Source organism: Hakea prostrata, chromosome 11, assembly GCF_041222555.1.
Source record: "Hakea prostrata isolate BN-2017 chromosome 11, UWA_Hpros_2, whole genome shotgun sequence".
In the NCBI taxonomy this organism is placed as follows: Eukaryota; Viridiplantae; Streptophyta; class Magnoliopsida; order Proteales; family Proteaceae; genus Hakea; species Hakea prostrata.
This window is the reverse complement of record NC_142610.1, coordinates 4,348,472-4,373,525: the sequence shown is the minus strand read 5'-3', so window position 1 is coordinate 4,373,525 and position 25,054 is coordinate 4,348,472. Positions and strand designations below refer to the sequence as shown.

Below are 25,054 nucleotides of genomic sequence, written 5' to 3'. Positions count from 1 at the left end.
TAAATAATCACTACAAAAGACGGGAAAAATCCCTAGAAACAATACGTACCCAAACTGTGTAATGAAAATGAAAAGACCCAAACAACTCGATAATATTGTACTCCACACTGTTCAGTCAAAATAATTTGCACGGGTCCATGATAGAGTGAACTAAGACAACCCAAGAAATAATAGCCTTCTAACAGAGGGTGCATTTACAAACTAGCCTTCTCACTTACCGTACAAGCCACTAGCTCCAACCATGCTAGCATTGGCAAAGTCCCTGTAACTACAAAAGGTTTAAGAATTATTAAGCACATAATTAAGCACACAACTAATTAACATGATGCAAGAAGGAAGAAGCTATCCCTATCTTTTAAAAAAACTGTTTACCTTGGTATATCAAAATGGGCTAGCCACATGCCTACATCGTTCATGCACATTTCCACTCAAGCATCTCGATCCATAAGAATAAAAACCTCCATATGTATCCATTGTTAATTTGTTGCTGAGCTTTGAACGACTAGAGCAACATAAGAGATGGAAGGACCAACAGAAGAGAACACAAAGCTTTACTGAATTATGCAATTGCATTCTTTGACCCGATTATCCCCATCACTCTGTCACTGTGCATTCATGTCGTCATCATATAAATATCAAGATCCTTCAATTCTATTGTCCCCTCTACCCTTGTAACTTCCTCTCGAACATCCTCTGAAGCCTCTGTTTTCCTATCCAATAAATCAAAGACTGAAACCAAGATCTTTCACCCTTTTAGAAGGTCTGGTGCCAACACTAGTATCTCTCCCATCGCCAGTGTTGTTACAATTAAAACCATGAATGGTTTTATCACTTTAGTTTTTGGATATTTCTGGAAGGGAATCAAAAACAGAAATAGCTCCATATCCCTCCATCTGGTCCATCAACATCATGGTCATTATCACAGCTTTATAGCCGCATGATCTCAACGTATCTTCTTCTTCTTCTGCACTTTCATGAAAAACAGAATCCAGTGGTAAACCAATTTGTGGTTCGGTGGACCACACTTCTTCTTCTGAAAGATCTAATGTTATTTCTCCACCATCTTCTTCTTCTTCTTCTTCTTCTGACCTTTCATCAAAAACAGAGTCCGGTGGTAAGCTAATTTGTTGCTGGTTGGGCCAAGAATATAATGTTATTACTCCACCATCGTCATCCATGTACGACCACTTCAAGGTATTAGGATAATTTTGGTAAGGCTTTGGCGTGCCAGTTACATCCCTGTTCTTGAACAAGACCTCCCAGAAATTTACTCTGCAGCCAAATCCTCTGATATTTAAAATCTCAATAGCATCAGTTTCCTGCGGCAATGGAACTCCAAACCAGGTAAAGCCTTCGAAATGACTAATATGGATTACATGGCTATCCATACGATATGAGTAAATTTCTGACTTGTCAACCCCTACTCTCAGCGTATGAGTACGCCTGATTTTTTTACCCTTTTGGTGGATGGAAGCATAAATGTGTAAGAATGCTAGAATTGGAAAGGTGAATTCTAGAACAAGGCATAAAAGAATCCCACTATCATAGATCCGTTGATTTGCAGTCAAGGAATAACCTGTTGACCTCTTGCACGGTGAAAGTATTCCCTGCAAATGATAAGAGACAAAGAAGAAAAGAAGCAAGACATCATCAATAATAAATTCTACAGATTGAAACATGACAGTTGGATTGACCTGCACGCACCTCTATCCTCTTATGAGTTGGTGTTGTTAAGTTATAAGATCCTTCTGTATCCAATTCGTCCAAGGATTCTACTATTTCCTCAAGGCCTACAACTTCCTCCAGCTTTATGCAATATTGAAGCTTTAATGTTTTCAACATTTTTAGCTTTGACAAATCAGGAAGTCGTACCAATGATTGACAGCATACGCAATGAAGTTCAACTAAACATAAGGGAAGCGCTGGGAGGTATTCCAATTGGTCGCAACAAATCTTCAATAGGCTCAAGGTTTTCGAGGCTGACAAATCAGGAAGTACCAATGATCGACATCTTTCGCAACGAATATCAACCAAGGTTTTCGAGGCTAAAAAATCTGCTGGGAGGGACTGAAGCAGAGGCAGATCAAAGACATCTAGCCTTACTTGATATGGGGACACCGGAAAATCATCATCAAGTTCAATGGTATCCATTTGGCCGGTTCTATTCAAACATCTATTTGCCCCCATTGATCTTGGTAGCTTGTGTAGGTGGATTCGACCTCCAAAATCTAATACCCCCGAAAGCTTTTCTAATATTGCAACATTAGGCAACTTCTTGAGTGACACACATGGGTTAAACTTAAGCTTTTTGAGAGAACTCATTCTGGAAATGCTGTCTGGTAGTTCTTCTATCATTGTACCAGACAAATCAAGCTTGATTAAGGATCTTAAATTGCCAATTGAGTCAGGCAACTCTTTGAGTGAAGTGCACCATCGCAAAATAAGACTTTTAAGTTGATTCAATTGCCCAATGGACTCGTCTAACTCAACCAAGGGACATTCATCAAAGCACAATTGTTCCAATTTGGGAAACCATGAAAAGTCCGGGGACATCCTTAGGGAGCGACATCTTTCAAACTTGAGAATTTTCAAATTTCGAAACCACTGTAGAACAAAGATAAAACATACGTATATTATGACCTATGAAACTTCATATTATAAAGGAATAAATAAAAAGTCTAATAATATACCTTATATTCATTTGGAGGCTTGACGTTCCAAAATTGATTACAATCGTTGTCTGATACTCTGAGATAAACTAATCTCCTATGATATAAATTGGGACATGTAATCTTCAAATTTGAAACATTAAGTAACCTTAAATTGGGCATCATCTCCAAGGATTCTGTAGTCAAATTAATAGGTGGTCTTGAAGCATAGGAGCGATTACTCATGCATCTTATTGTGTTAGTTCCCTATAATAAAAAATAATTCAATTAAATAGAAATTTATGGATAACAGAACTATATATACAGATAAAGAAAAAAATGAATAGTAATAATAGTGTAAACATTGGAGTCTGGATCCTTGTACAATGAAGTACATACCACCCTATTCCTCCAAAAGAGAAAAGTAGACATCACTCTATTACAGATCCAATGATTGATTCAGTGTGATTTGGCTTCTAGAACGTCATGTACCTCATTGTATAAATAAAGGATTCTGACAATATCATAGTATAACTAGTCGAATAATGTTCTTATTGCCCTCGATTACTGAGCACTTTTGTTATAGTGTTTCCACACATGCAAGAGATGGGGAGGGGCAGAGAGAGAGAGAGTGAGAGATCTGTTACCTTACGTTCCTCGAATACTTCAACGATGTCTTCATAAGACCATAGCCTACTACGCTTACCTGGATCTATGCTGTTTTCTTCCTTGATAATTTCTCTTCCCATATCTCGAATACAATCATGCATTTGTAGCAATCCATAATCAAACTTTAGAAGAGATCTTTCTATTAAAGTAGGTACTATTGATTTTGGCTCAAAGCCACAAGCTTTCCATATGGAAATTACATCTATTTCTTTCCATCCAATGAAAAAGCAAGCTGCATCAAGAAATATTTCTTTTTGAAATTTATCTTCTAGAGTGTCATAGCTTATTCTCAGCCTTTCTTGAACTTTTTTTGGAGGAATTTCTATCAACTTGTTTAACCTACTTTCCCACACATCTTTTTCATCTACACGTAATAGAGAAGACCCAAATACCTCTAGAATTAAAGGTATCCCTCCAGAATGGCATACCACATTATGCGAGAGTTGCATATAATCTTTTGGAGGTTGGCTAGTTTTAAAGGCATGCCAACTAAATAGTTGAAGAGAGTTCGCATGATCTAGCAATGGAGTCCTGTATATTTTATCTTCATCAACATTAGCCAAGTTCAAAATACCCTCATCTCTAGTTGTAATTATGACCCTACTTCCACAACCAAACCAACTGAGTGAGCCAGCCAAAGCATCTATGTGTTCTTGACTATCCACGTCGTCAAGAACAAGAAAAACCTTTTCCTTGCAAACTCTTTCTTTTATCAAATTTTTTCCTATATCAGAATGTTTTATGCTAAAGTCTTGTTCGAAAACATCCTTTAGAAATTGGTTCTGCAAAGACTCTAGACCATTTTTTGTTGCTTTTTCTCTAATATCTGAAAGAAAAGAGTGTTACGAAAAGTAGAAAGGATGTCATTATAGATAGCCTTGGCAAGAGTCGTCTTTCCAATGCCACCGGAACCGCAAATCCCCACAAATTGAACATCATTGGAGCCAAAATCTAGTAATGATAATAGATCATTTACTCTGGAATCCATATCAATAGAGTACTTGCACTTAGCAAAGCCTGTGCTATCGACCAGTTCCTGTCGAACCCTTTCAACAACTGATTCAACTAACTTTGCTTCATCCCTGTAGTTAATTCACATAAAAAAAAATCGCAAGAATGATCATGGGGATGAAAATATCACAAAATTTTTTCCTTTCTTTTCTTTCTCTGTCACCCTATACACATGGGCCCACGTATTTTTTTCACCCATTTTTTTCCACCGTACTTTTGCAAACAAATGCGCCCTAAATGGTTTGAAAAAAATTTGTTCATGCAATAGATGGTCAGGATCGAAATTTCAACACCTGTTTCGATCTGACCGTCGGCTGAAATCCCATTTTTAATAGCCCACTTGAATTTTATAATCATTGATATGTGTTTTGAGGTAGAATTTCAAAATCATTGATCACCAATCATAGTTCTCACATGGTATTTGTGTTCTTCTTATCTTTTAATAGTTAGATGGGACAGTTCGATAGACACCTGTTGCATGATAAGCAATAAAATAATGAATAGAGCATCGTTTCTATGTGGACCAATTTAGAAAATTAAAACCATGTATTAATTTAGATCAAACCTATAGTTATCCAACCCAATAATGATTTATTCGATAACATTATCGAAGAATTAAGCAAAACCAATTACATAATAGAATTCTAAAGATGGGAAAGCTCAGAATTTCGATTTCATCAATTTATCTTTCAATTAGTTAATTCATTCAGACATACAATTTTCGATCTCTCTCTTATCAGCAGTAGAATTCCCTTCATTTAATCATAATTTTTGGTTTAGCATCACAATCCCTAATTCAATCAACCCGCTTGTACTTGGATTGACATGGATGCAAGGTCCAACATGTTGGTGCATGTGTGTTGGTGGTTAGTAACAACACCGACGCGGTGACAATTTGCCGCCATGTCGGCGACTTTTTGCAGGGTGTCCATGAAAATTCGACCTAGTTCGAAAAGTATTTAGAGTTATTCTGGCTTGAATTTTATTGTTTAACCTAATTTGACGCTAATAAATACACTGGAAACATTATTTTGGCTTGAAACATCATTTAATCTAAAGTTTTTGATTTGCACATGTCTGGCTATATGCAGGCAAAACTGAGAGTTTGAAAAATTCATATAAACTAATGTAAATATGCAAAAATAATACAAATACACAACTAGTGAAGATATGTATTAAAGTTTAAAATTCATTATACAATAATGTTGAGTATGGCTCATGCTTCACATTTTGTTGCCGACGGACACTGGGGTCCGAACAAAATTCTGTTATATGGCGAATTTGAAAATTGTGCGATATATCAACTTTTCAGCGATATATCGCCAACATATTGTATTTGTCGTGTCGCTGGGGGATTTTGTTCCTAGGAATTTTGTCTTTCTATAGAAAAAAATAAGAATCATTTCACATGAACATATGAGCCACATGAAGAAGAAGAAAACTTTCATTCACTATATTATTCTTATTATATTTTTTTTAATAAAAAAACAAAGCAACATATGGAAAAAAAACTTTGGTTAAAGCTCTGTTTTCTAGTAAAAATCTACATTAATAGGAGATCCCAAACAAATTGACTATAATGACTAATGTGGGGTAATTCTAACTAGTGACGGTAAAGTTGTTCTTAATTGATAATTTACCCTTAGCATTTTGTTGGCTGTGGTGGCCCAGATTACAATATTATGACTAGGGATATAATTTCGCCTTGATAACTCAAATCCGTCCTTAACCCATATAGGGCTTGGGTTTTTTTCAACCCTAGAAATGCATTAAGGGTTGATAAATGTAAGCCTTGAGTCATGATTGATAGGGTTTGGGTTGAGGCCTTGGCCCAATTCAACCTGACTCAATGTGTACCCGATTTTTTATTGAATTTTCACATTAGCTCTGTAAGTTGTTAGTGGGGTCCTTGAACCTATTTACCATTAGAAAGGGTGCATTTTTCTTTATTTTTACAGTGCATATAAGTCAAATAGGACACCAAATATGTAAAGTGAATAAAAAAAAAAAAAAACAAACTAGGTCAATCATGACCACCCTAGCATGGCTAGATTAGAGTTAATCAAGATGTGGCTGGATGGATTAAGATTTTTCAACCGTAAGTCAGGATTAAGGTGGACAAAAGCTAAGTTAAAGGGTGTTAGAATTAGACTAAGATTTGGCATAACCCACCCAAATCAGCCCTTTTTTTTCCCCTTAATTCTAATAATTTGGAGATTAAGTGCCTTCCCTAGGTTGATTTGAGCCTCAGAAGCTTTTCTAACCATGTAACATCAGGCAACGTTTTTGAGTAACTAACAAGAGTTAAAAATAAACTATCTGAGAGTAACTAATCCTAGAATGTTGTATGTTTGTTTATTCTATGCTTGTATAGGATAAGTAAAGCATGATTAAGAATTTTAGATTACCAATTGAGTCAATCAACTTCTTAGGTGACTTGCACCACACAAGAATAAGCACTTATCATATAATAATGTCTTGAAGTTCTTCTATGCTGGCATCTCCCAGTATTGGTTCAAACCTCACATCTGATTCTTCCAAAGTCTAAACTCTCACATCACTAATGTACCATGAAAAGTGACAAAGTGAATCGGAGTTGGGAAGCTCGGGCTCTCAAGAACGTCAGGGGTTGAGAAGATATAGGGTGTGGTTCGAGTGATTTGACTAAGTCAAATAATGTAAACCAACTCAACTAAAAAGAGAGAAACTAAGTAAGTTATAACTATAGAGGGATAAGATGGGAACTTAAACATCAAAAGAGAAAGAGAGATGAAAGTTTGGATTTTTTAGGAATCAGATTTAAAATATAGGGCGTCAGAAATTTGCTCTTATTTTTTCTTAAGGAAAAACAAAGTAATGCGTGGAAGAGAATTTTGGTTAAGGCTCTCTGTTCTTGTAACACTCTATATCAATAAAAGATCCCAAACAAATTGACCATAATGAAGAATGTGGTATAATATAACCGATGACAATAAAGTTGTCCTTAATTGCACAAAACATTGATATTATCAAAAAATATTTAAGTTAATTCCCCTTATGATAGATTCTTTTTATCAGATTTCAATCCAATTATTGTGGAGTTTTATGACGTTATTATAATTTATTTTAGTGAAATATGAGAGATGGAAGAAAACCCCAGTGGCAGTATAGCTAAGTCGGATCATGATTTCCTGTACAAGCCACTGGCTCCAACCATGTCCTTGTAACAGAAGGTTTTAGAATTATTAACCACGTAAGCATATTAAGTAATTAACATGGTTCAATAAGCTATCCCTATCTTTGAAGAAAACTGTTTACCTTGTTATAGAGAAATGGGCTAGCAACTGCGTTAATTTTTCTATGACAGTAAGAAACTTTTCCATTCATATCGTCTAGGAATGGAATCAAATTTCTCCACTGTTACAGCTTGGAAGAACATCCAGAGTATATTACTTTGCAGAACCAGCCTTTCTTGGATTCCACAGCAAACATCCATCAATATCTACTTTCACCCACCCTGGAATGGAGGAACCCAAAACACACCTTTACTTTTACTAAAAACTAAAAATGCAGCACCGGTGTGCAATATAGAAGGTTAGAATTTGTTCTTCCAATTTAGGTGATAAGAGCAAATCAGGACATAGACAGATTCAACTAACCTTAACGTTTGGGGTTAAAGTTCCTTTCAACCCAGAAAAAAAAAAAGAGAAAGTACCTGGGGTTGACCATTGACATTTTGCCATTAAGAATAAAAACCTCCATATATATATATATATATATATATATATATATATATATATATATATATATATCTATTGTTTGTTGCTGAGCTTAAGAGAGATTGAACTCCGGCAACGTAAGAGATGGAAGGACCAGCAGAAGTGCACAAGGAACTCGGCCTCACCACATAAATCTTCACTGAAAGAGTTGCCGTAGCAATTCCCCCAATGCAATGCAATTGCATCCTTTGAACCACACAAATTAGGAAACTGTGCATTCATGTCGTCTGAAGTGGATTAATTAGGATCTGAAAAGCAGGGAACAAAGAAACATAAAGGGATGGAAACAGAAACAGCGTCCTCTATCTGGTCCCTCATCATCATCATCATCATCATCATCACCATCATGATCGTTATCACTGCGATGACCATGTCTATAGCTCTGCCTCAACAAATCTTCTTCTTCTGCCATTTCATCAGAAACAGAGTCCAGTGGTAAACTACTTGAGAAATCCTCTGTAGGGACATTGTTTACCTCTTCTTCTTCCAATGCATTAGAAATGGAGCTCAATCCTACACGACTCAGGAAATCAACTGTACGGACATTGTTTGCCTCTTCTTCTTCTTCTTCTTCTACTTGTGTATATTCAGAGAGAAATGCTTTCCCTGTCTCCTGAACAAGTGATGGATGTTCTAGCAATTTCTGGTTGGCCCCATCATCATTTAAATCCACCAGTATCCTCCCACTACGAGGTGGTGCCAAATCCAAGGTAAGGAGGGATGGAGATGTTTCTGCGTCCTCAAGGTCCTCATCAACAAGAAAAGCTCCGTTTTTGTAACCAGCCCTTAACAACATTTTATTCCTCTCTTCTTCCTCTTCTTTTTCCTTATTAGGAAGAGACTTGGCTCTTAGAACCTCCGCTCCTGGCCGACATGTTAAGCTCAGGCTAAGAGAATAAGGAACCAATGCCTGATCATCCTTGTCATGAAGACGAGCTCTCTTGCTGGGCCTTAACATTTCTCCATCCTTTCGCACTGATTCTGATGTTATTTCTCCACCATCTTCTTCTTCTTCTTCTGCCCTTTCATTAAAAACAGAGTCCGGTGGTAAACGAATTTGTTGCTGGTTGGGCCAATAATCTAATGTTATTAGTCCACCATCGTCATCCATGTACGACCACTTCAAGGAATTCAAATAATTTTGGCAAGGCTTTCGCGTGCCAATTACATCCCCGTTCTTGAACAAGACCTCCCAAAATTTTACTCGGCAGCCAACTCCTTGGATTTCTAAAATCTCAATAGCATCAGTTTCCTGTTGCAACGGAACTCCAAACCAGGTAAAGCCTTTGAAATGACTAATGTGGATGACATCTCTGTCCATACAATACTCATCATCCGCTACTCTCAGCGTATGAGTACACCTAATTTTTTTATCCTTTTGGTGGATGGAAGCAGAAATTTCTACGTACGCTGGATTAAAGAAGATGCTACCTCGAACAAGGCAGAGAATAATCCCAGAGTCATAGATCCGTTGATTTGCAGTCAAGGAATAACCTGTTGACATGTTGCACGGTGAAAGTATTCCCTACAAATGATAAGAGACAGAAGAAAAGAAGCAAGCATATATCAATAATCAATCCAAATAATAAACTCTACAGATCGAAACATGACAGCTGGGTTGACCGGCCTGCTCGCACCTGGATCCTCTTGTGATCAGTACCTGTTGTTAAGTTATAAGACCCTTCCGTATCCAATTCATCCAAGGATTCTACTATTTCCTCAAGGCCCGAAACTTCCTCTAGCTTTTTGCAATATTGAAGCTTTAATGTTGTCAACATTTTCAGCTTTGACAAATCAGGAAGTCGTACCAATGAATCACAAAATTCACAATAAAGTTTAACCAAACATGAGGGAAGCTTTGGGAGGTATTCCAACTGGCCACAGAAACTAATCTCTAATCTCCTTAAGGTTTTTGAGGCTGACCAATCAGGAAGCAGTACCAGTGATTGACAGTCACGGCAACAAAGTTCCACCAAACATGAGGGAAGCTCTGGGAGGTATTCCAATTGGTTACAGTAACTAATCTCTAATATCTTCAAGGTTTTCAGGGCTGGCAAATCTTTTGGGAGGGATTGAAGCAGTGGCAGAACAAAGACATCCAGCCTTACTGGATAATGGGACACCAGAAAATCATCATTAAAATCAATGTTATCCATATGTCCGGTTTTGTCCAAACATGTCTTTACCCCCATTGAACTTGGTAGCTTGTGTAGGATGATGTTATTTCCAAAACCTGATTTCCCCAAAAGCTTTTCCAACAGTGCAACATCAGGCAACTTCTTGAGTGACACACATGGGTAAAAATTAAGCTCTTTGAGAGAACTCATCCTAGAAATGTTGTCTGGGAGTTCTTCTATACTTGAATCCGACAAGTCAAGCTTCACTAGAGATCTTAAATCACCAATTGAATCAGGCAACTTCTTGAGTGACTTGCACCGCACAAGAATAAGCTCATTGAGAGAACTCATCCTAGAAATATTGTCTGGGAGTTCTTCTATACTTGAATCCGATAAGTCAAGCCTCACTAGGGATCTTAAATTGCCAATTGAGTTAGGCAACTTCTTGAGTGACTTACACCACAAAAGAGTAGGCTCTTTGAGAGAACTCATTCTAAAAATATTGTCTGGGAGTTCTTCTATACTTGAATCCAATAAGTCAAGCTTCACTAGGGATCTTAATTCGCCAATTGAGTCAGGCAACTTCTTAAGTGACTTGCACCGCCCAAGAATAAGCTCTTTGAGAGAATTCATCTTAGAAATATTGTCTGGGAGTTCTTCTATACTTGAACCCATCAAGTCAAGCTTCATTAGGGATCTTAAATCGCCAATTGAGTCAGGCAACTTCTTGAGTGACTTGCACCGCACAAGAATAAGCTTTTTGAGAGAACTCATCCTAGAAATGCTAAATGGGAGTTCTTCTATCATTGTATAAGACAAGTCAAGCTTGATTAGGGATCTTAAATCGCCAATTGAGTCAGGCAACTTCTTGAGAGAAGTCATCCTAGAAATGTCGTCTCGAAGTATATTTCTGATTTCATAGAAAAAGTCACCAACTGAGTTAGGCTTGAAAATAAGACATTCAAGTTGATTCAATTGCCCAATGGACTCATCTAACTCAACCAAAGGACATCCAAAAAAGTGTAATTGTTTCAAGGAGGGAAACCATGAAAAGGTTGGGGACCAAGATAGGGAGTGACATCCTTCAAACTGCAGAATTTTCAAATTTTGAAACCGCTGGAGAACAAAGAGAAAACAAACGTATATTACGATCTATGAAACTTGATATTATAAAGGAATAAAGAAAAAGGTCTAATAAAATACCTTGTGTTCATTTGTAGGATCGACGTTCCAAAGTTGATTACAATCCTCATCTGATATGCTAAGATAAACTAATTTCCTATGATATAAATTGGGACATGTAAACTTCAATTTTGGAACATTAAGTAACCTTAAATTGGGCATCATCTCCAAGGATTCCGTAGTCAAATTAATAGGTGGTCTTGAATAATTTAAGGGACAAATCATGCCTCTTATTGTGTCAGTTTCCTGTAATAAAAAGTAATTTAATTAAATAGAAATTTATGGATAATAGAAATATATATATATATATATATATATAAAGAAAAAAAGAGTAGTCATAATGGTGTAAGCATTGAAGTCTGGATCCTTGTACAATGAAACATCACTCTATTACAAATCCAATGATTGATTCAGTGTGATTTGGCTTCTAAAATGTCATGTACCTCATTGTATAAATAAAGGATCCTGACAATATCATGGTATAACCAGTGGAATAAATGTTTCTATTGTACGTCCTTGGTCACTAGGCACTTTTGTTATAGTGTTTCCAAACATGCAAGAGAGGGGGAGGGGTAGAGAGAGAGAGAGAGAGAGAGAGAGAGAGAGAGAGAGAGTTGTTACCTTACGTTCCTCGAATACTTCAACGATGTCATTATAAGACCATAACCTACTACGCTTACCTTGATCATCGCGGCTCTCTTCCATGACAATTTCTCTTCCCATGTCTCGAATACAATCATGCATCTTTAGCAATCCATAATCAAACTTTAGAAGAGATCTTTTTATTAATCTAGGTACTGCTAATTTTGGATGAAAGCCAAAAGCTTCCCATATGGAAATTACATCTTCTTCTTTCCATCCAATGAAAAAGCAAGCAGCATCAAGAAATATTTCTTTTTGATAACCATTTTCTAGATTGTCATAGCTTATCCTCAGCCTTTTTTGAACTTTTTCTGGAGGAATCTCTCTCAACAAGTTTAGCATACTCTCCCACTCATCTTTGTTGTTTACACATGATAGAGAAGACCCAAATACCTCTAAAATTAAAGGTATCCCTCTAGAATGGTATACCACATCATGTGAGAGTTGCTTATAATCTTCTGGAGGTTGGCTAGTTTGAAAGGCATGCCAACTGAATAGTTGAAGAGAGTACGCATGACTTAACAGTGGAGGACTGTATATTTTACCTTCATCAACATTAGCCAAGTTCAAAATACGCTCGTCTCTAGTTGTAATTATGACCCTACTTCCATAACCAAACCAACTAAGTGAGCCAGCCAAAGCATCTATGTGTTCTTTATTATCCACATCGTCAAGAACAAGAAAGACCTTTTCCTTGCAAACTCTTTCTTCTATCAATTTTTTTCCTTTATCAGAATGACTTATGCCAAAGTCTTGTTTGAAAATCTCATTTAGAAATTGGTTCTGCAAAGACTCTAGACCGTTGCCTTGTGTTGCTTTTTCTCTAATATCTGAAAGAAAACAGTGCTTGGGGAATTTTAAAAGGATGTCATTATAGACAGCTTGGGCAAGAGTCGTTTTTCCAACTCCACCGGAACCGCAAATCCCCACAAATCGAACATCATTGGAGCCAATATCTAGTAAAGATAATAGATCATTTACTCTTGAATCCATGTCAATAGAGTACTTGCACTTAGCAAAGCCCGTGCTATCGACCAATTTCTGTCGAGCCCTTTCAACAACTGATTCAACTAACTTTGCTTGATCCCTGTAGTTAATTGATATATAAAAAAGTAAAATCACAAGAACGATCATGGGAATGAAAATATCAAGTAAAGCGAAGAATAAACAAATTTGAAGAGTTTCTGGATTGGAAATCCTAAATTTCTAATTTCTATTGAATGCAAAAAAAAAAAAAAAAAAAAAAAAAAAAAACATTATGAGATTAGCTTAAGAAAAAGTTTCTAAGTTGAAGACTTACTTAGTGTCGTCGAGAAGTACATCTCCTTTCAAGTTCCCTACCACACTCAAAGCTTTCCTCCAATCGTCTACTTCGTGGGGCTGAAACTTCTTCTCGTGTTCTAGGAATGCGTTCTTAAAGCTTCCAGTTTGATGCCGAACATCCGATGGATCAACATAGTAGAATATGGGGAGGATTAGTCGATTGTTGGATTTGTGGCATTCAACTATTTGAACAAGTTCCCTAAGGCACCATTTGCTATCTGCATAACCTTTAGAGAAGACAGGGATCCAGATCTTGGATCCCTTAATGGCTCTCTCAAGGGTTTCACCAATTTTTTCTCCGGTCCATAGTTTTTCACTATCAAGGAAGGCATTGTTGATTCCTGCATCTTTCAAAGCTTTATAAAGGAAGCTAACGAAGTTATAGCGAGTATTTTCGCCTCTAAAGCTGATAAACACATCGTAACTAGAAGAAGATATAGCATTGGATCCAGCAGAGGAGGAGGAGGAGGAAGCAAAATCTTGTGTCGCCATGATGTTGGCTGTTAAAGAAGTGTAGTTGCAGAAGAATAGCAGAGAAGATAATATGTTCAAATAAGTATTTTTTCAGGATGTATTATTGTGGAGTTATGGAGCAGACCCATGTGATAGAATATTTGAATCTAGAAAAGTAATTAAATATTATGAAATCTAACAAAATCTTACTCCTTTTTCCTTTTTAGAGTTTCCAAAATTTAAAGCCATGAGTCAGTCATTTGGGTAGGTAGGGTCGTATAGAGTTAAGTTTGTCGCCGTGTAATCATGGTTCTCACATATGTGATATGTCATATGTGTGTGGAATTGAAAAGGTCAATAAAAACCCATCTCCCTGTTTGTTTGTGTAGCTCCAGACCTCGTAGCTGTTTTAAAAGATGATAAAAACAAAAAGAAGCCAAAACCCTAGAAACAGGCAAGTTAATATATTTTTTTTTTTTTTTGGTAAACAACACTTCTTTTAAATAATTAAAAAAGTACAAGCTGCATGAGTACACAAAGTTCGACACGAACCAAGGAGCGGCATATGACCAAACTGTCGTACATGCAATTGACAGGGCCAGCCAGGGTAAGGGTTGGGTCAAGCCCAAAATGGATCGCGTCCACAATACCCTTAGAACAAACACCCACATAGGGGGAGATACATATAATACCCACATAGGGGAACCTACAAAACGCCGCAAGGGCGGACACAAAACTCCTACAGGTATGGCGATGGTAGCAACGAAAGTGCGGAGAAGGTGTAGACCTGCCATCCGACTCTGCCGTATAGGCGTACTAGTCAAGCTCGACGCAGAATAACTTGTACCCAAAGTTGGAGTTGTTCCGCGTGTGAACCAAAGAAAACGCTCCTCAGCTACGTGCACAAGGAAACGCTGTACGCCTGTAACCAAAGGAGCTGTTATGAAAAAAAGAAAAAGAAAAAGAAAACAAGAAACAAAAACAAAGCACTGCAACCACAGATCTAAGGGAAAACCCTAGATCTGGTTATTAACGGAGAAAGCGGGAAAGAGGGAGGCGGAGACGGGAAAGAGGAGTAGGAGATGTCGGGAGAGAGAAACCGATAGAAACAGAGAAAATGGGAGAGAGCAATAGAGAGGGCGGGAGAGAGAACAGAGAGAAATAGAAAACGGGAGAGAGAAAAACAGAGAGGGAAAACGGGAGAGAGAAACAGCGAGGGAAAACGAGAGAGAGAAACAGAGAGGGCGGGATACAGAAAACGGGAAAGAGAAACAGAGAGGGTGGGAGAGAGAAACAGAGAGAGCAGGGGAGAGAAAGGGAGAGAGAAACGGGAAGGAGAAACAGAAAACCAAAGTAACCCTCGTCGCCGCTCTGCAACCCTCGTCGCCGCTCTGCAACTCCTCCCGATCGAGCAGCTTGAGGCGGAGAGACTCGCCTGAGTAGTCTCTCCGCCTCCCCCTGAAATCTAACAAAATAATGTTATATTTTTATGTAAGCAAATTCAGAATTCCCAGGATACCCGTTAATCATTTCGAACTCAAGTATGCTGGTCTTGAAGACCGACCGAGTAATTTCTTATTTTTCATGACATTTTTGAAACAGTTAATTTGGGAAGGTCGATTAAAAGTAAAATTATTCATATTTTTCTTAATTCTCTTGAATTTTCTAAAATAATAAAAACATTGATCACCATGTAATCATGGTGTTCTCGCATGAAATTGAACCCTTTCCCCATATTTAAATATAGTTATTCCTCAAAACCACCAAAAAAACCTATCATGGCACACAGAGCTAACAAGGCTTTACATGACCAAGCTATCGATTTCAATTGGTCAAGTTATGGCTTTGTCTAAGACATCCTTTGGTGTTCTCGTTCCCCTCAATTTGTCTATTTTCATTATATTTTGGGGTTCTAACAATCATACTGACTTCCTAACCCAAGGTGTAAAGAAATTTCAGCTAAATTATGTCTGATAGTAGTTTCTACCAGCTGGTTTTGTACTTTCTACTTTACTCGCTACTACTTATTACACTAGAGAATTTAATATAAAATTCCATGCTTCCCAACACAAAACAAAATAAAAATAAAAATAAAAATACCAATGTGCCAACCCCCCCCCCCCCTCCTCCCAACCATATCATTTAAATATTTCTTTTTGTGATGGATTATATATTCTCTCCTCTGTTTTTTTTTTTTTTTCCTTTTTTTTTTTTTCACCACCCCCCCCCCCCCCTTTTTTAGAAACGACACATTTTTTTTATTTTTTATGGGTGGGTTTTTTTTCCCCCCCTTTCCCTTCCCCCCTTGGGGGGGGTTGTGATGCTGGGATTTTGCTTGGGAGCAGTGCTTATGTGGCACTGCTCCAAGCAGTGAACGGTTGGATCTTATTTTTTAAGCTTGGATTAAATCTTCACCTTTGATTATCATCATGTGCAATAAAAGTCATTTTAAATGGTTTTGACTTGGTTTAAGTGACTTTAACTACGAACCGTAGGATCATCTAGTTCTGAACCAAAATGAACCAGATGATTATAGATTTGATTGATCCACCGTCTTTCCCAAGAGCTCCTGGAAGAAAGAGACAATAACTAGTTCATTAAGAAACAGAGCGTAGTTCCTTAAGAACAAAGGGGTGCAAGGATTTTCTTCAACCCTGTTCTTATAATACTCCTCAATTTGGGATCCTTCCTTGCGATCACCCTCGCCGAATCGATATGGACTAAGTCCTTCTAAGTTGCTATCAGAACGAGCCCTTTGAAAGCTTCTCGAGTTAGCACTTCCGGGTTCACGGTCGAGGTCAGAGAAGGTCACAACAGGGTGAGAAATTGGAGATGAGTTGCAGGTGAAGGCGCTGAAGTGGGGGGTGCCCACCATGATAGAGTGAGATTTCTCAGCTCTCCCATGCAGATGCATGTACAAATAAATTCTCCCAGCATGACGCACCTTAAATATGATTCTCGAGTGGTCTCTCTTTTATCTTTGGGTATAAAAATCTCGAGTGATTCAATATCTATTTCCATGGCTTCAGGTTTCTTATTTTCTGATGGCGATGCATGAAACCATGCGATAATCAGAATCATTGCCTTATACTTTGCGCTTGGGGTTGTCAGCGTAGTCCTCGTTTATCTGTGGAGTATTTACAGACACCGCATAAGAGAATATGCTGCTGCTGCTCCTCAATCAATATCTTCCATTAATGAAGTATTATCGCCTACAGGCTCACAAATGCTGCAACTTCGGCTAAAATCGCCTGTGGACAATGGTCTCGATCTGTTGGTCATCGCTTCATTACCCACACTCGTTTTCAAAATAGCCCATCAGACCCATACGGGCCACACCAGCATTGAAACAGTAGCCTGTCCGATTTGGTTAACAAGCTTTGAGGAAGGCGATATGACCAAACTAATACCCAACTGCAACCATGTATTTCACTTGGAATAAATATATATGCCCTTCAACGCCTCCCAGTTTCCCTTCGCTTATTTTGTTTCTCTTCCATTTTTCATTTTCTTCCTTTGTTTCTAGCAAACAGATCTTCAAGTCATCGGAGCAGACGGGCCAATGGTGGTTTAATCGAAAAACTGCAGATTATGTGAGGTTGAAAACAGGGTATGCGCCTTCAAATTGGGGAAAACTGGGGAAGGAAAAACGGTGGATCAATGCAATGTTGAAGTCCACCTAATCATCTGGTTCGTTGTGGTTCAGAACTAGCTGATCCAACAGTTCGAGTTAAAGCCACTTAAACCGAGTCAAAGTCACTTAAAATGACTTTTATTGCACATGTTGAAAATTAACGGTAAAGGTTTAATCCAAGCTTAAAAAATAAGATCCCACCGTTCACTGCTTGGGGCAGTGCCACATCAGCACTGCTCCCAAGCAAAAAAAAAAACCCAAAAAAAAGAAAAAAAAAAAAAAAAAAAAAAAATAAATTAAAATATAAAAAAAAAAAAAAATTTTTTTTTTTTTTTTTTTATTAAATTTTTTTTAAAAAAAAATACCTTGTTTTTTTATTTATTAATCCCGATCTTTATTTTTTTAACCCCCCCCCCCCCCTTCCCCCCCCCACCAGAGGGCCCCCCCCCCTAATAATAATATTGTGTGATAAGTAGTAGTCTCCCCGGGCTAGGGCGGTGGTCCTGCCTATTATATAACTCTATTTTTAAATTACCTCTTATAAAAGAAAATAATAAATAAAATATCATTTCTTAAGAAGGCCAATTCACAGAAATAAACCATGTACTAACCTGAATCAAACTTATGTTAGTGATCCAATCCAATAATAACTGAATCAATAACATTATCTAAGAATTAAGCAAGCCCAATTAATAAACTGACCAAAATAGAATTTTAAAGATAATCAAGAAAGGTTAGATTTGGTTTCACCAATTACCTCTCAACTCTTGTTCAAACATTAAATTTGCTCGATCTCTCTCTCTAGTAGAATTCCCTCAATTAGGTCACAACTTTTGGTCTAGCATCACAATTCCTAATTCGTTCAAGTCACATGTCTATGGATTGACATGGATGTAGATCGGCAAAGAGCATTAAGGTCCCTAGAACCCCTGGCAAATTTCTCTTTTGAAAAAAAAAAAAAAAAAAAAAACTGGCAAAACCGAATGGGCTACCGTTCAATGTAGAATAACCCACCGTGTATTACCTGTTTACACACACACACGTGAACTTAGACATACAACCCACAAGTCATGTTAGATGGATTTTGATGAACTCACAAGTTGCTAAAAAATAACTCAGATGCTAAGCTGATAAACTTTTTTGACATCTTTCATTCTTATTATTTATTCAATATGAAAAATAGAAAAATGAAGAGATCATCTGATTCAAAATCTCTTGGAGAAATATGAATTTCTCCCACCTCAAACCTAAATGAAGAGATCATCTTATTCAAAATCTCTTGGAGAAATATGAATTTCTCCCACCTCAAACCTCAGAACATGCATTTTCTCTATAAGAACGGCGCATTTATATCTTCCTAACCCAAAATGACTGAAAAGAGGAAATGTTCTTTTATGAGGACACTCTCTAAAATAGATCCAATAGAGACAGAGTGAGGCCAGTAACTCAGAATATTAGAGTATGTGGCTACGAACTACAGTGTTGGGAGTTCAAATCCCCTCCTCGTCTACAATAGGTTCAAAAGGAAATGGGAAGTACCTTTCCTTAACCTGTGGGATAGAAAAATCAAAATCACCATGTAAATCTTGCTCCTTTTTACGTTAGAAAATTCAGAATTATCATCAAATGCGTCAGTTTTTTTTTTTTTTTTTAGGGCAAAAGGAGGCAGAGATGTGGATGTCTTGAAACAATTAATTTGGGTAGGGGTCGTATAGAGTTAACTTATTCGAATATTGTTTTTGGTTTTTTTGTTGATAAACTGAATAAAGCTCCTGATTACAAGTTATATAAAGTTCTAAAGTGTTTAAAAAACAGAGCGGAGTTGTTGTAGCTCAACAGATACAATTTGCTATGGAATATAGAAGGGTAAAAATGTCCAATGACCACGGTTTAACTGGTAGTCTGGTATCAATAAGTAAAGTTTTCATTTCAAAAAATTAGAAACCACATTCTCCAGCGAGATATGTTGGATTAGAGCATTACTAGAATCTAAAATAACAACGCCACATTGAAAAGGTGAAAGTGGTTATAGTTAGCAGCTGCTCCTATCCGTAGGCTAATAACCTTACTTTTATGTACAACACAAAAATTCCATTCAAAGTTGGTTCAATAATACATTTAGGCTGCGTTTGTTTGCTGGAATAAAGGTGGAGTGAGAAAAAAACGTGAGAAAATTCTTGAAAAGAGTATATATTTTTTACTTTTCCCTTAAATCCCAAAATGTTAATTGTTTGGTTGCTTGGGGTGGGAAAGTGAGAGACAAGTTTTCTTGAATCAAAAAAACTTGTCTTGATGTGGCACCACAACTTTCCCACCCCAAGCCATTTTAAAACCCCATATATTTGGAAGGACTTTGTGGGAAAGTTGGAAAAAGTAAAAACTGGAACCCACCACCATTACTTTTCCGCAAAACCCTTGCATTTCTTTTTCTTCTCATTCACCCTACTACACATGGGACCCACATGTTTTTTTTTTTTCTACATTTTTTTTTCACCCCACCTTTGCAAACAAACGCAGCCTAACTCTTTTGTCAATGTAGAGTTAGTATAGTGGTAAGATCCATATTTTTCAGTGGAGAGGTAGTGAGTTCGGCCCTAACGCCTAGCAAAGTCTCCTATGAAGATGTAGTCGAGGTGCGTGCAAATTGACCTTGATGAACCTTAGATCCATTTACAAGTAAAAAACAAATGCATGGTAAATTCTACTGATTTCTCACAGAACAAACAGTAAGGATTGGAAGGAGACCACTTACTTATGACCAAGGTTTAAAGTATCGGTATCGTATCGGTCAAGTGATTTTAAGAGACGTATCATCCGATATTGAGTATTGTATCACTCTGGCTAATGTATTTTAGTGTAATTTAATGGAGAGACGTATCGAGATGTATCATATTGGTTGGGTCAAATATGGATACATATTGGCTAGTATCATGTGGTATTGTGGGATACCTTAAACCTTGCTTATGACTTCTCCTATAGGTAAGCCATTATGCAAAAATCTCCAGAGGAGTTATTAGAGAAAATAGCGTTGAGCGAGGGGAAATTAAATCCCCTTAACCAAGGATCCGACCAGAAGTAGCTTCCTTGCCATTTCCAATATTCTTAGATTATCTTGTGGCAAGTAGGAAGCTACAGAGCTTAAACCATTCCATGATCCTCGAACCTTCCTTATTTTAGGAGAAAAAAAAGTCAAGAAAATAATTCCCTTTCAAAACCTAGACCCAAACAGGCTCAGAGACAAGTCTCCAGACTTGTTTGGTAAGAAGGGCATCATTATGAACTGCTAGTTTCCTAAAACCTAATCTGCAACAAGATAAAGGCATACAAACCTTATCCTAATAAATTAAGGAGTGATTATAAGATTCACCAGTATTGCCATTCCAGAATTTGGAAATAATAGAACCAAGTTTTGCAGAGACTTATTTGGGCTCCTTGAACAAGTTCATATAGAAGGAAGGCATAGCCGCTACAACAGATTTAGCAATCACCTTCCTTCCAGCAAAGCTAAGGGCATTAAACAAATACTTAGTGTTAGCTGCCATAATAGAAAAAGATAAAAGTCTAGAGATATGAGATTTAGTGCTTTTAGGCACATTAGCACTAAACCACAGCCCATTCTTCTAGTAATTGATCTCTTGCCTCGATAAATTGGAGAAAATGTCAAGAGCAGCTTTAATTAAGAAAACATCTTCCAGTAGTGCTTTGTGCAAAAAAAAAGATGAGTAATTTTTAAGAGCTCGACCAGCACCCTTTGAAAGATGCCAACTCATGATAGGCATGAAGGATATGAGATAGCACCACCATAGCACAAAGGAATAATTAAATAGGAGTTCATCGGACAGCCCTGTCTAATCCTCGAGAAGGAGAAAAACACCCAAAAGGGAAACCCTTAACAAAAAATGTGGATGAGAAAATAAGAATCTCGATAAGACTGATTTAATAATAACTTATTCGCATTTTCTATAACCCACTTGAGTTTTTAAATGAAATTACACTCTCATGTGCAATTATAATGTGGCGTATAAATTTTCATTACTAATGTGACATGTAGCTTTCAGAAGATAATAAAGGTAAAGAATTGGTGATGGAGAGAGAAAGAGATGTGCTCATGAATGTTTCTAGTTTGATTTGCAGTGAGACGGGGAGGTACAATGGCTGGAAACACACAATATATATTCTCACTCTAACTGCATTTCTACACATCATAAGTGACCTACATACTGTTTTACCAAAAAGAAAAAGTGACCTACATGATATCCTTTTTTTTTTTTTTTTTTTTGGTAAACACCTACATGATATCCATACCTTTACATTTAGAATATTGATCCATCTTTCAGTAGCCCTTCTTGATTGAAAATATTGGTCGATATTGTCTGTGCAAGGGGTATTATTAGGACTAAGTGATAGAAAGAACTATAAAGTCTGAAGAGCGTGATTCTTTTTGGAGAAGAGAATTTTGAAGAGTCTCAACTAAAAGGCATATAAGCTTTCAAACGAGGAAACCTGATTTCCAGTTTTGACGAGATTGTGCTTCTTCAATTCTTCAAAGCTCTCAATGATGGCCCCAAATTATTAAATGAGAACTTAACAATCTTCTATTCGTTAAATTCAATAACCAAAGCTTGTAACGAAACCACAAAAAGAGCCATGGCTTTATTGATTTTTATTTGCCTCTGTGTAATTTCTTCTCCCCTTAAAAAGGGAACACTAAGAGAAAATGAAAGAAGTGAACAAGAAATCGTTACCGAGACAGCCAGATGAGCCATGACATGACAATTATTCCTTTGTGCTATGGTGAAAATTGTCTAGCCAGTTAAAGAGTATACATTTTTGAATGTCACAAGAGCAACCATCATGCTGAAAATTGTCTAGCCAGAAAACTCATTGAGCTTCCTCCCTCTAAAAAAAGGGGGGAAAAAAATTACGATAACATCTTGACATCCAACAATGTCACAAGACACTGTTGAGTCTTCTGGTCCGAGAACCAACTTTTAACTATGAAGAGAAAGACATAAATCAAATTTTAGGTTGCCAACAGATGACTAATGATCTAAGAAACAAATGTAGCTTTCTGACAAACAGATTCTTAAACTAGAAAAGTGGAAAAGAAAATTAGAGAATGAAGGATAATGATAATAGATTTTTATGTTAAAAAATGCATAATGCATTTAGAATCTTGAAATCTTATTCATCTGAAAAGAAAGGTATTTCTTTTAAGATGCATCAACTGCTTGATTCGGAAAAAATAGAATTTGAAGTGCACATGTAAAGGGAGAGAACGTGGGGCAAAATGCTTCAAGGGAATGGGAAACATGATTTGAGATATGCTTCATATAACGATTTAGCAGTCGTCTTTAATTCCATGTATTTGATGACTATTTGGAGGTACTGTTGCCTAATTAATACCGAATTCCAAAATATACAATTCTCAAAAAGGACATGAATTACCAACCAAGACGATCGATCTAACCCTAAATTACTGAAAACTTTGATTGGGGATCGAATGTGCATGGATCATCTCCTTTGACGGTGAGCACAGAGTATTCCCTTGACGGCTTTAAAATCACAAATTACGTGAGGCTCACAAATAAAAAATTATAAAATATTTAAAAAAAAAATCTCATCACCTAACCCTGTGAGGCCCCTTGTAATTTGTGGTCAACAGTCGTCATCTGCTTCTCGCCTTTCTTAACAAAACTAAAGTAAATCCAGCGATATCCAGTTTCATCCCCACTACCTCCCTCTCCCTCCAATGTCCACAAGAATTTTGGGGGAATCAGATGTTAAAGTTTGAAACGGTAATTTTAGTAAATAGAGCCTTAGTGTAGAAATTTGCTGATATCTTTTTTTGGGAAAAAACAAAGTAATGTGTGAAAGAAAATTTTGGTTAGGGCTCTCTGTTCTTGTAAAACTCTACATTAATAGAAGATCCCAAACAAATGGACCATAATGAACACTGTGGTAGTATATCTAACTCAGATCATGATTTTTTGTACAAGCCATTGACTCCAACCATGTCCCGAAGGTTTTAGAATTACTAGCCACACAAGAACGCAATTAATTAACATGGTCCAATAAGTTATCCATATCTCTGAAGAAAAAACTGTTTATCATGATATAGAAAAATGGGCTAGCTACATCGTACGTTCATGCACATTTTGACTTATCTGTCTCAATCTAACTATTTTGGCATAGTTTTAAGAAAGATAAAACTACGAATATGAATCCTCTTTATCCAGCCTATCCATATCGTCATACATTCACATTCATTAGTATAGGACCCACCCTTACTATTAGGGTAGGTCCCAAACTTATGTGAGTGTGGGTATATTACGGTATAGGCAGCTGGATAGAGAGGATATAGACTTAGTAACTACGTGCATATATATGGATAATAATAAATAAATTAGAAAAGTATGACCAAATAAAATTGAGAAGCTTATGGTTATTTTCCAAGTATCATAAGTAAATGAGAAAGCCTCAAATGTTTTTCGGTACTTTAATTAGTTAGTCCATTTGATTTGCCTTTTTTTTTTTTTTTTTTTTTGGTAAATTCCATTTCATTTGGTTGAGTAAAAGACCCAGTGGAGACCTGGTATTTATTTAGTAATTGATCACAAGTTAAGTAACGAGTTACTTTAACAAAAAAAAAAAAAAAACAAAAAATAAAAAAAAATCAAAGCATCATTTTTCTTTTTTCCATTAAAAGTTCATTTATATTAATACAAAGCGAAAGAGTTACAAACGTACCTTCACTTGGGTAAAAAAAAAACCCTCAATTCAAATAAGGAATCAAATCCACTGAAACTTGCAACATCAGTTGCCCAAATACGCCCAACCTCACTGTTCTTTAAAGATTACATTTACACTCCAAAAAACTGAAATCTATACTTCCTTAAAAGCATCTTACTGTAATTCCTTGAAAATCAAAGTAAACCACTGAGGGTCATATGACAACAATTCCGATCTTGCTGCCATCTTTGCCATATAATTAGCAGCTGTGTTGGTTTTCCAATAACACTAAAAAACTTTCCAATCCATACTGTCCAGGAATGAAGTCAAGTTTCTCCACTGTTAAGAAAGCATCCAAAGTATGTTCCTTTGGTGAATGATTACCATCACTGTGACGAAATAACACTCCACCCTTACCTTCAGAAGGTTCAAAGCCCATTTGAAACCATGAAATAAAGTGTCCATTTCTGCTACAAAGTTAGTCCGCAGGGATATACAAAGATTTGGAAAAGAGAAAATGACCCTTGCTGCCCTTTTTTGGAACATCCCACCAGCTCCAGCCCTTCTTGGATTCCACAGCAAACATCCATCAAGGTCTACTTTCACCCACCTTTGATTGGAGGAACCCAAAACACACCTTTTAGTACTTTCACTAAAAAAATAAAAATGCAGCAGCTGTGTACAATTAGGGGTGTAAACGGATCGGATTCGGATCGGATAGTGGTATATCCATATCCGCATCCTATTATATTCGGACGGATTCGGATAATATCCTATCAGTTTTTGGACGGATTCTGTCGGATTCGGATGATAATCGGATAGTTATTTTCTTAAGTAGATTCTTCTAAACGGACATAAATATAGATTGAATACAAGTTTTCGACT

At 36.9% G+C, this 25,054-nt stretch overlaps 2 protein-coding genes across 2 annotated transcripts; both read right to left on the bottom strand.

Moving 5' to 3' along the window:
- Positions 1 to 495: 495 nt before the first annotated feature.
- On the bottom strand, positions 496 to 2,733 carry LOC148999661 (uncharacterized). The gene is made up of 2 exons (XM_089140956.1): positions 1,705 to 2,733; positions 496 to 1,607 (listed from the first exon to the last, which is right to left on the bottom strand). The coding sequence occupies exons 1-2, from the start codon at positions 2,551 to 2,553 to the stop codon at positions 834 to 836; spliced, it is 1,623 nt and encodes a 540-aa protein (XP_088997082.1). The 5' UTR covers positions 2,554 to 2,733; the 3' UTR covers positions 496 to 833.
- Positions 2,734 to 4,110: 1,377 nt separating this feature from the next.
- LOC148999660 (uncharacterized) lies at positions 4,111 to 13,929 on the bottom strand. Its single transcript, XM_089140352.1, has 8 exons — positions 13,328 to 13,929; positions 12,007 to 13,114; positions 11,407 to 11,631; positions 10,033 to 11,319; positions 9,724 to 9,900; positions 8,381 to 9,611; positions 7,761 to 7,824; positions 4,111 to 4,399 (listed from the first exon to the last, which is right to left on the bottom strand). The coding sequence occupies exons 1-8, from the start codon at positions 13,840 to 13,842 to the stop codon at positions 4,111 to 4,113; spliced, it is 4,896 nt and encodes a 1,631-aa protein (XP_088996478.1). The 5' UTR covers positions 13,843 to 13,929.
- Positions 13,930 to 25,054: the final 11,125 nt, after the last annotated feature.

Coding starts and splice junctions, on each gene's coding strand:
- LOC148999661 (XM_089140956.1), bottom strand. CDS start 2,553: ATGTCCCCGGACTTTTCATGGTTTCCCAAATTGGAACAATTGTGCTTT. Junction 1,608..1,704: donor CAACTCATAAGAGGATAGAG/GTGCGTGCAGGT, acceptor TATCATTTGCAG/GGAATACTTTCACCGTGCAA.
- LOC148999660 (XM_089140352.1), bottom strand. CDS start 13,842: ATGGCGACACAAGATTTTGCTTCCTCCTCCTCCTCCTCTGCTGGATCC. Junction 7,825..8,380: donor GGGACCAGATAGAGGACGCT/GTTTCTGTTTCC, acceptor CCTCCATTCCAG/GGTGGGTGAAAGTAGATATT. Junction 4,400..7,760: donor AGAAAGGCTGGTTCTGCAAA/GTAATATACTCT, acceptor AATTAACTACAG/GGATGAAGCAAAGTTAGTTG.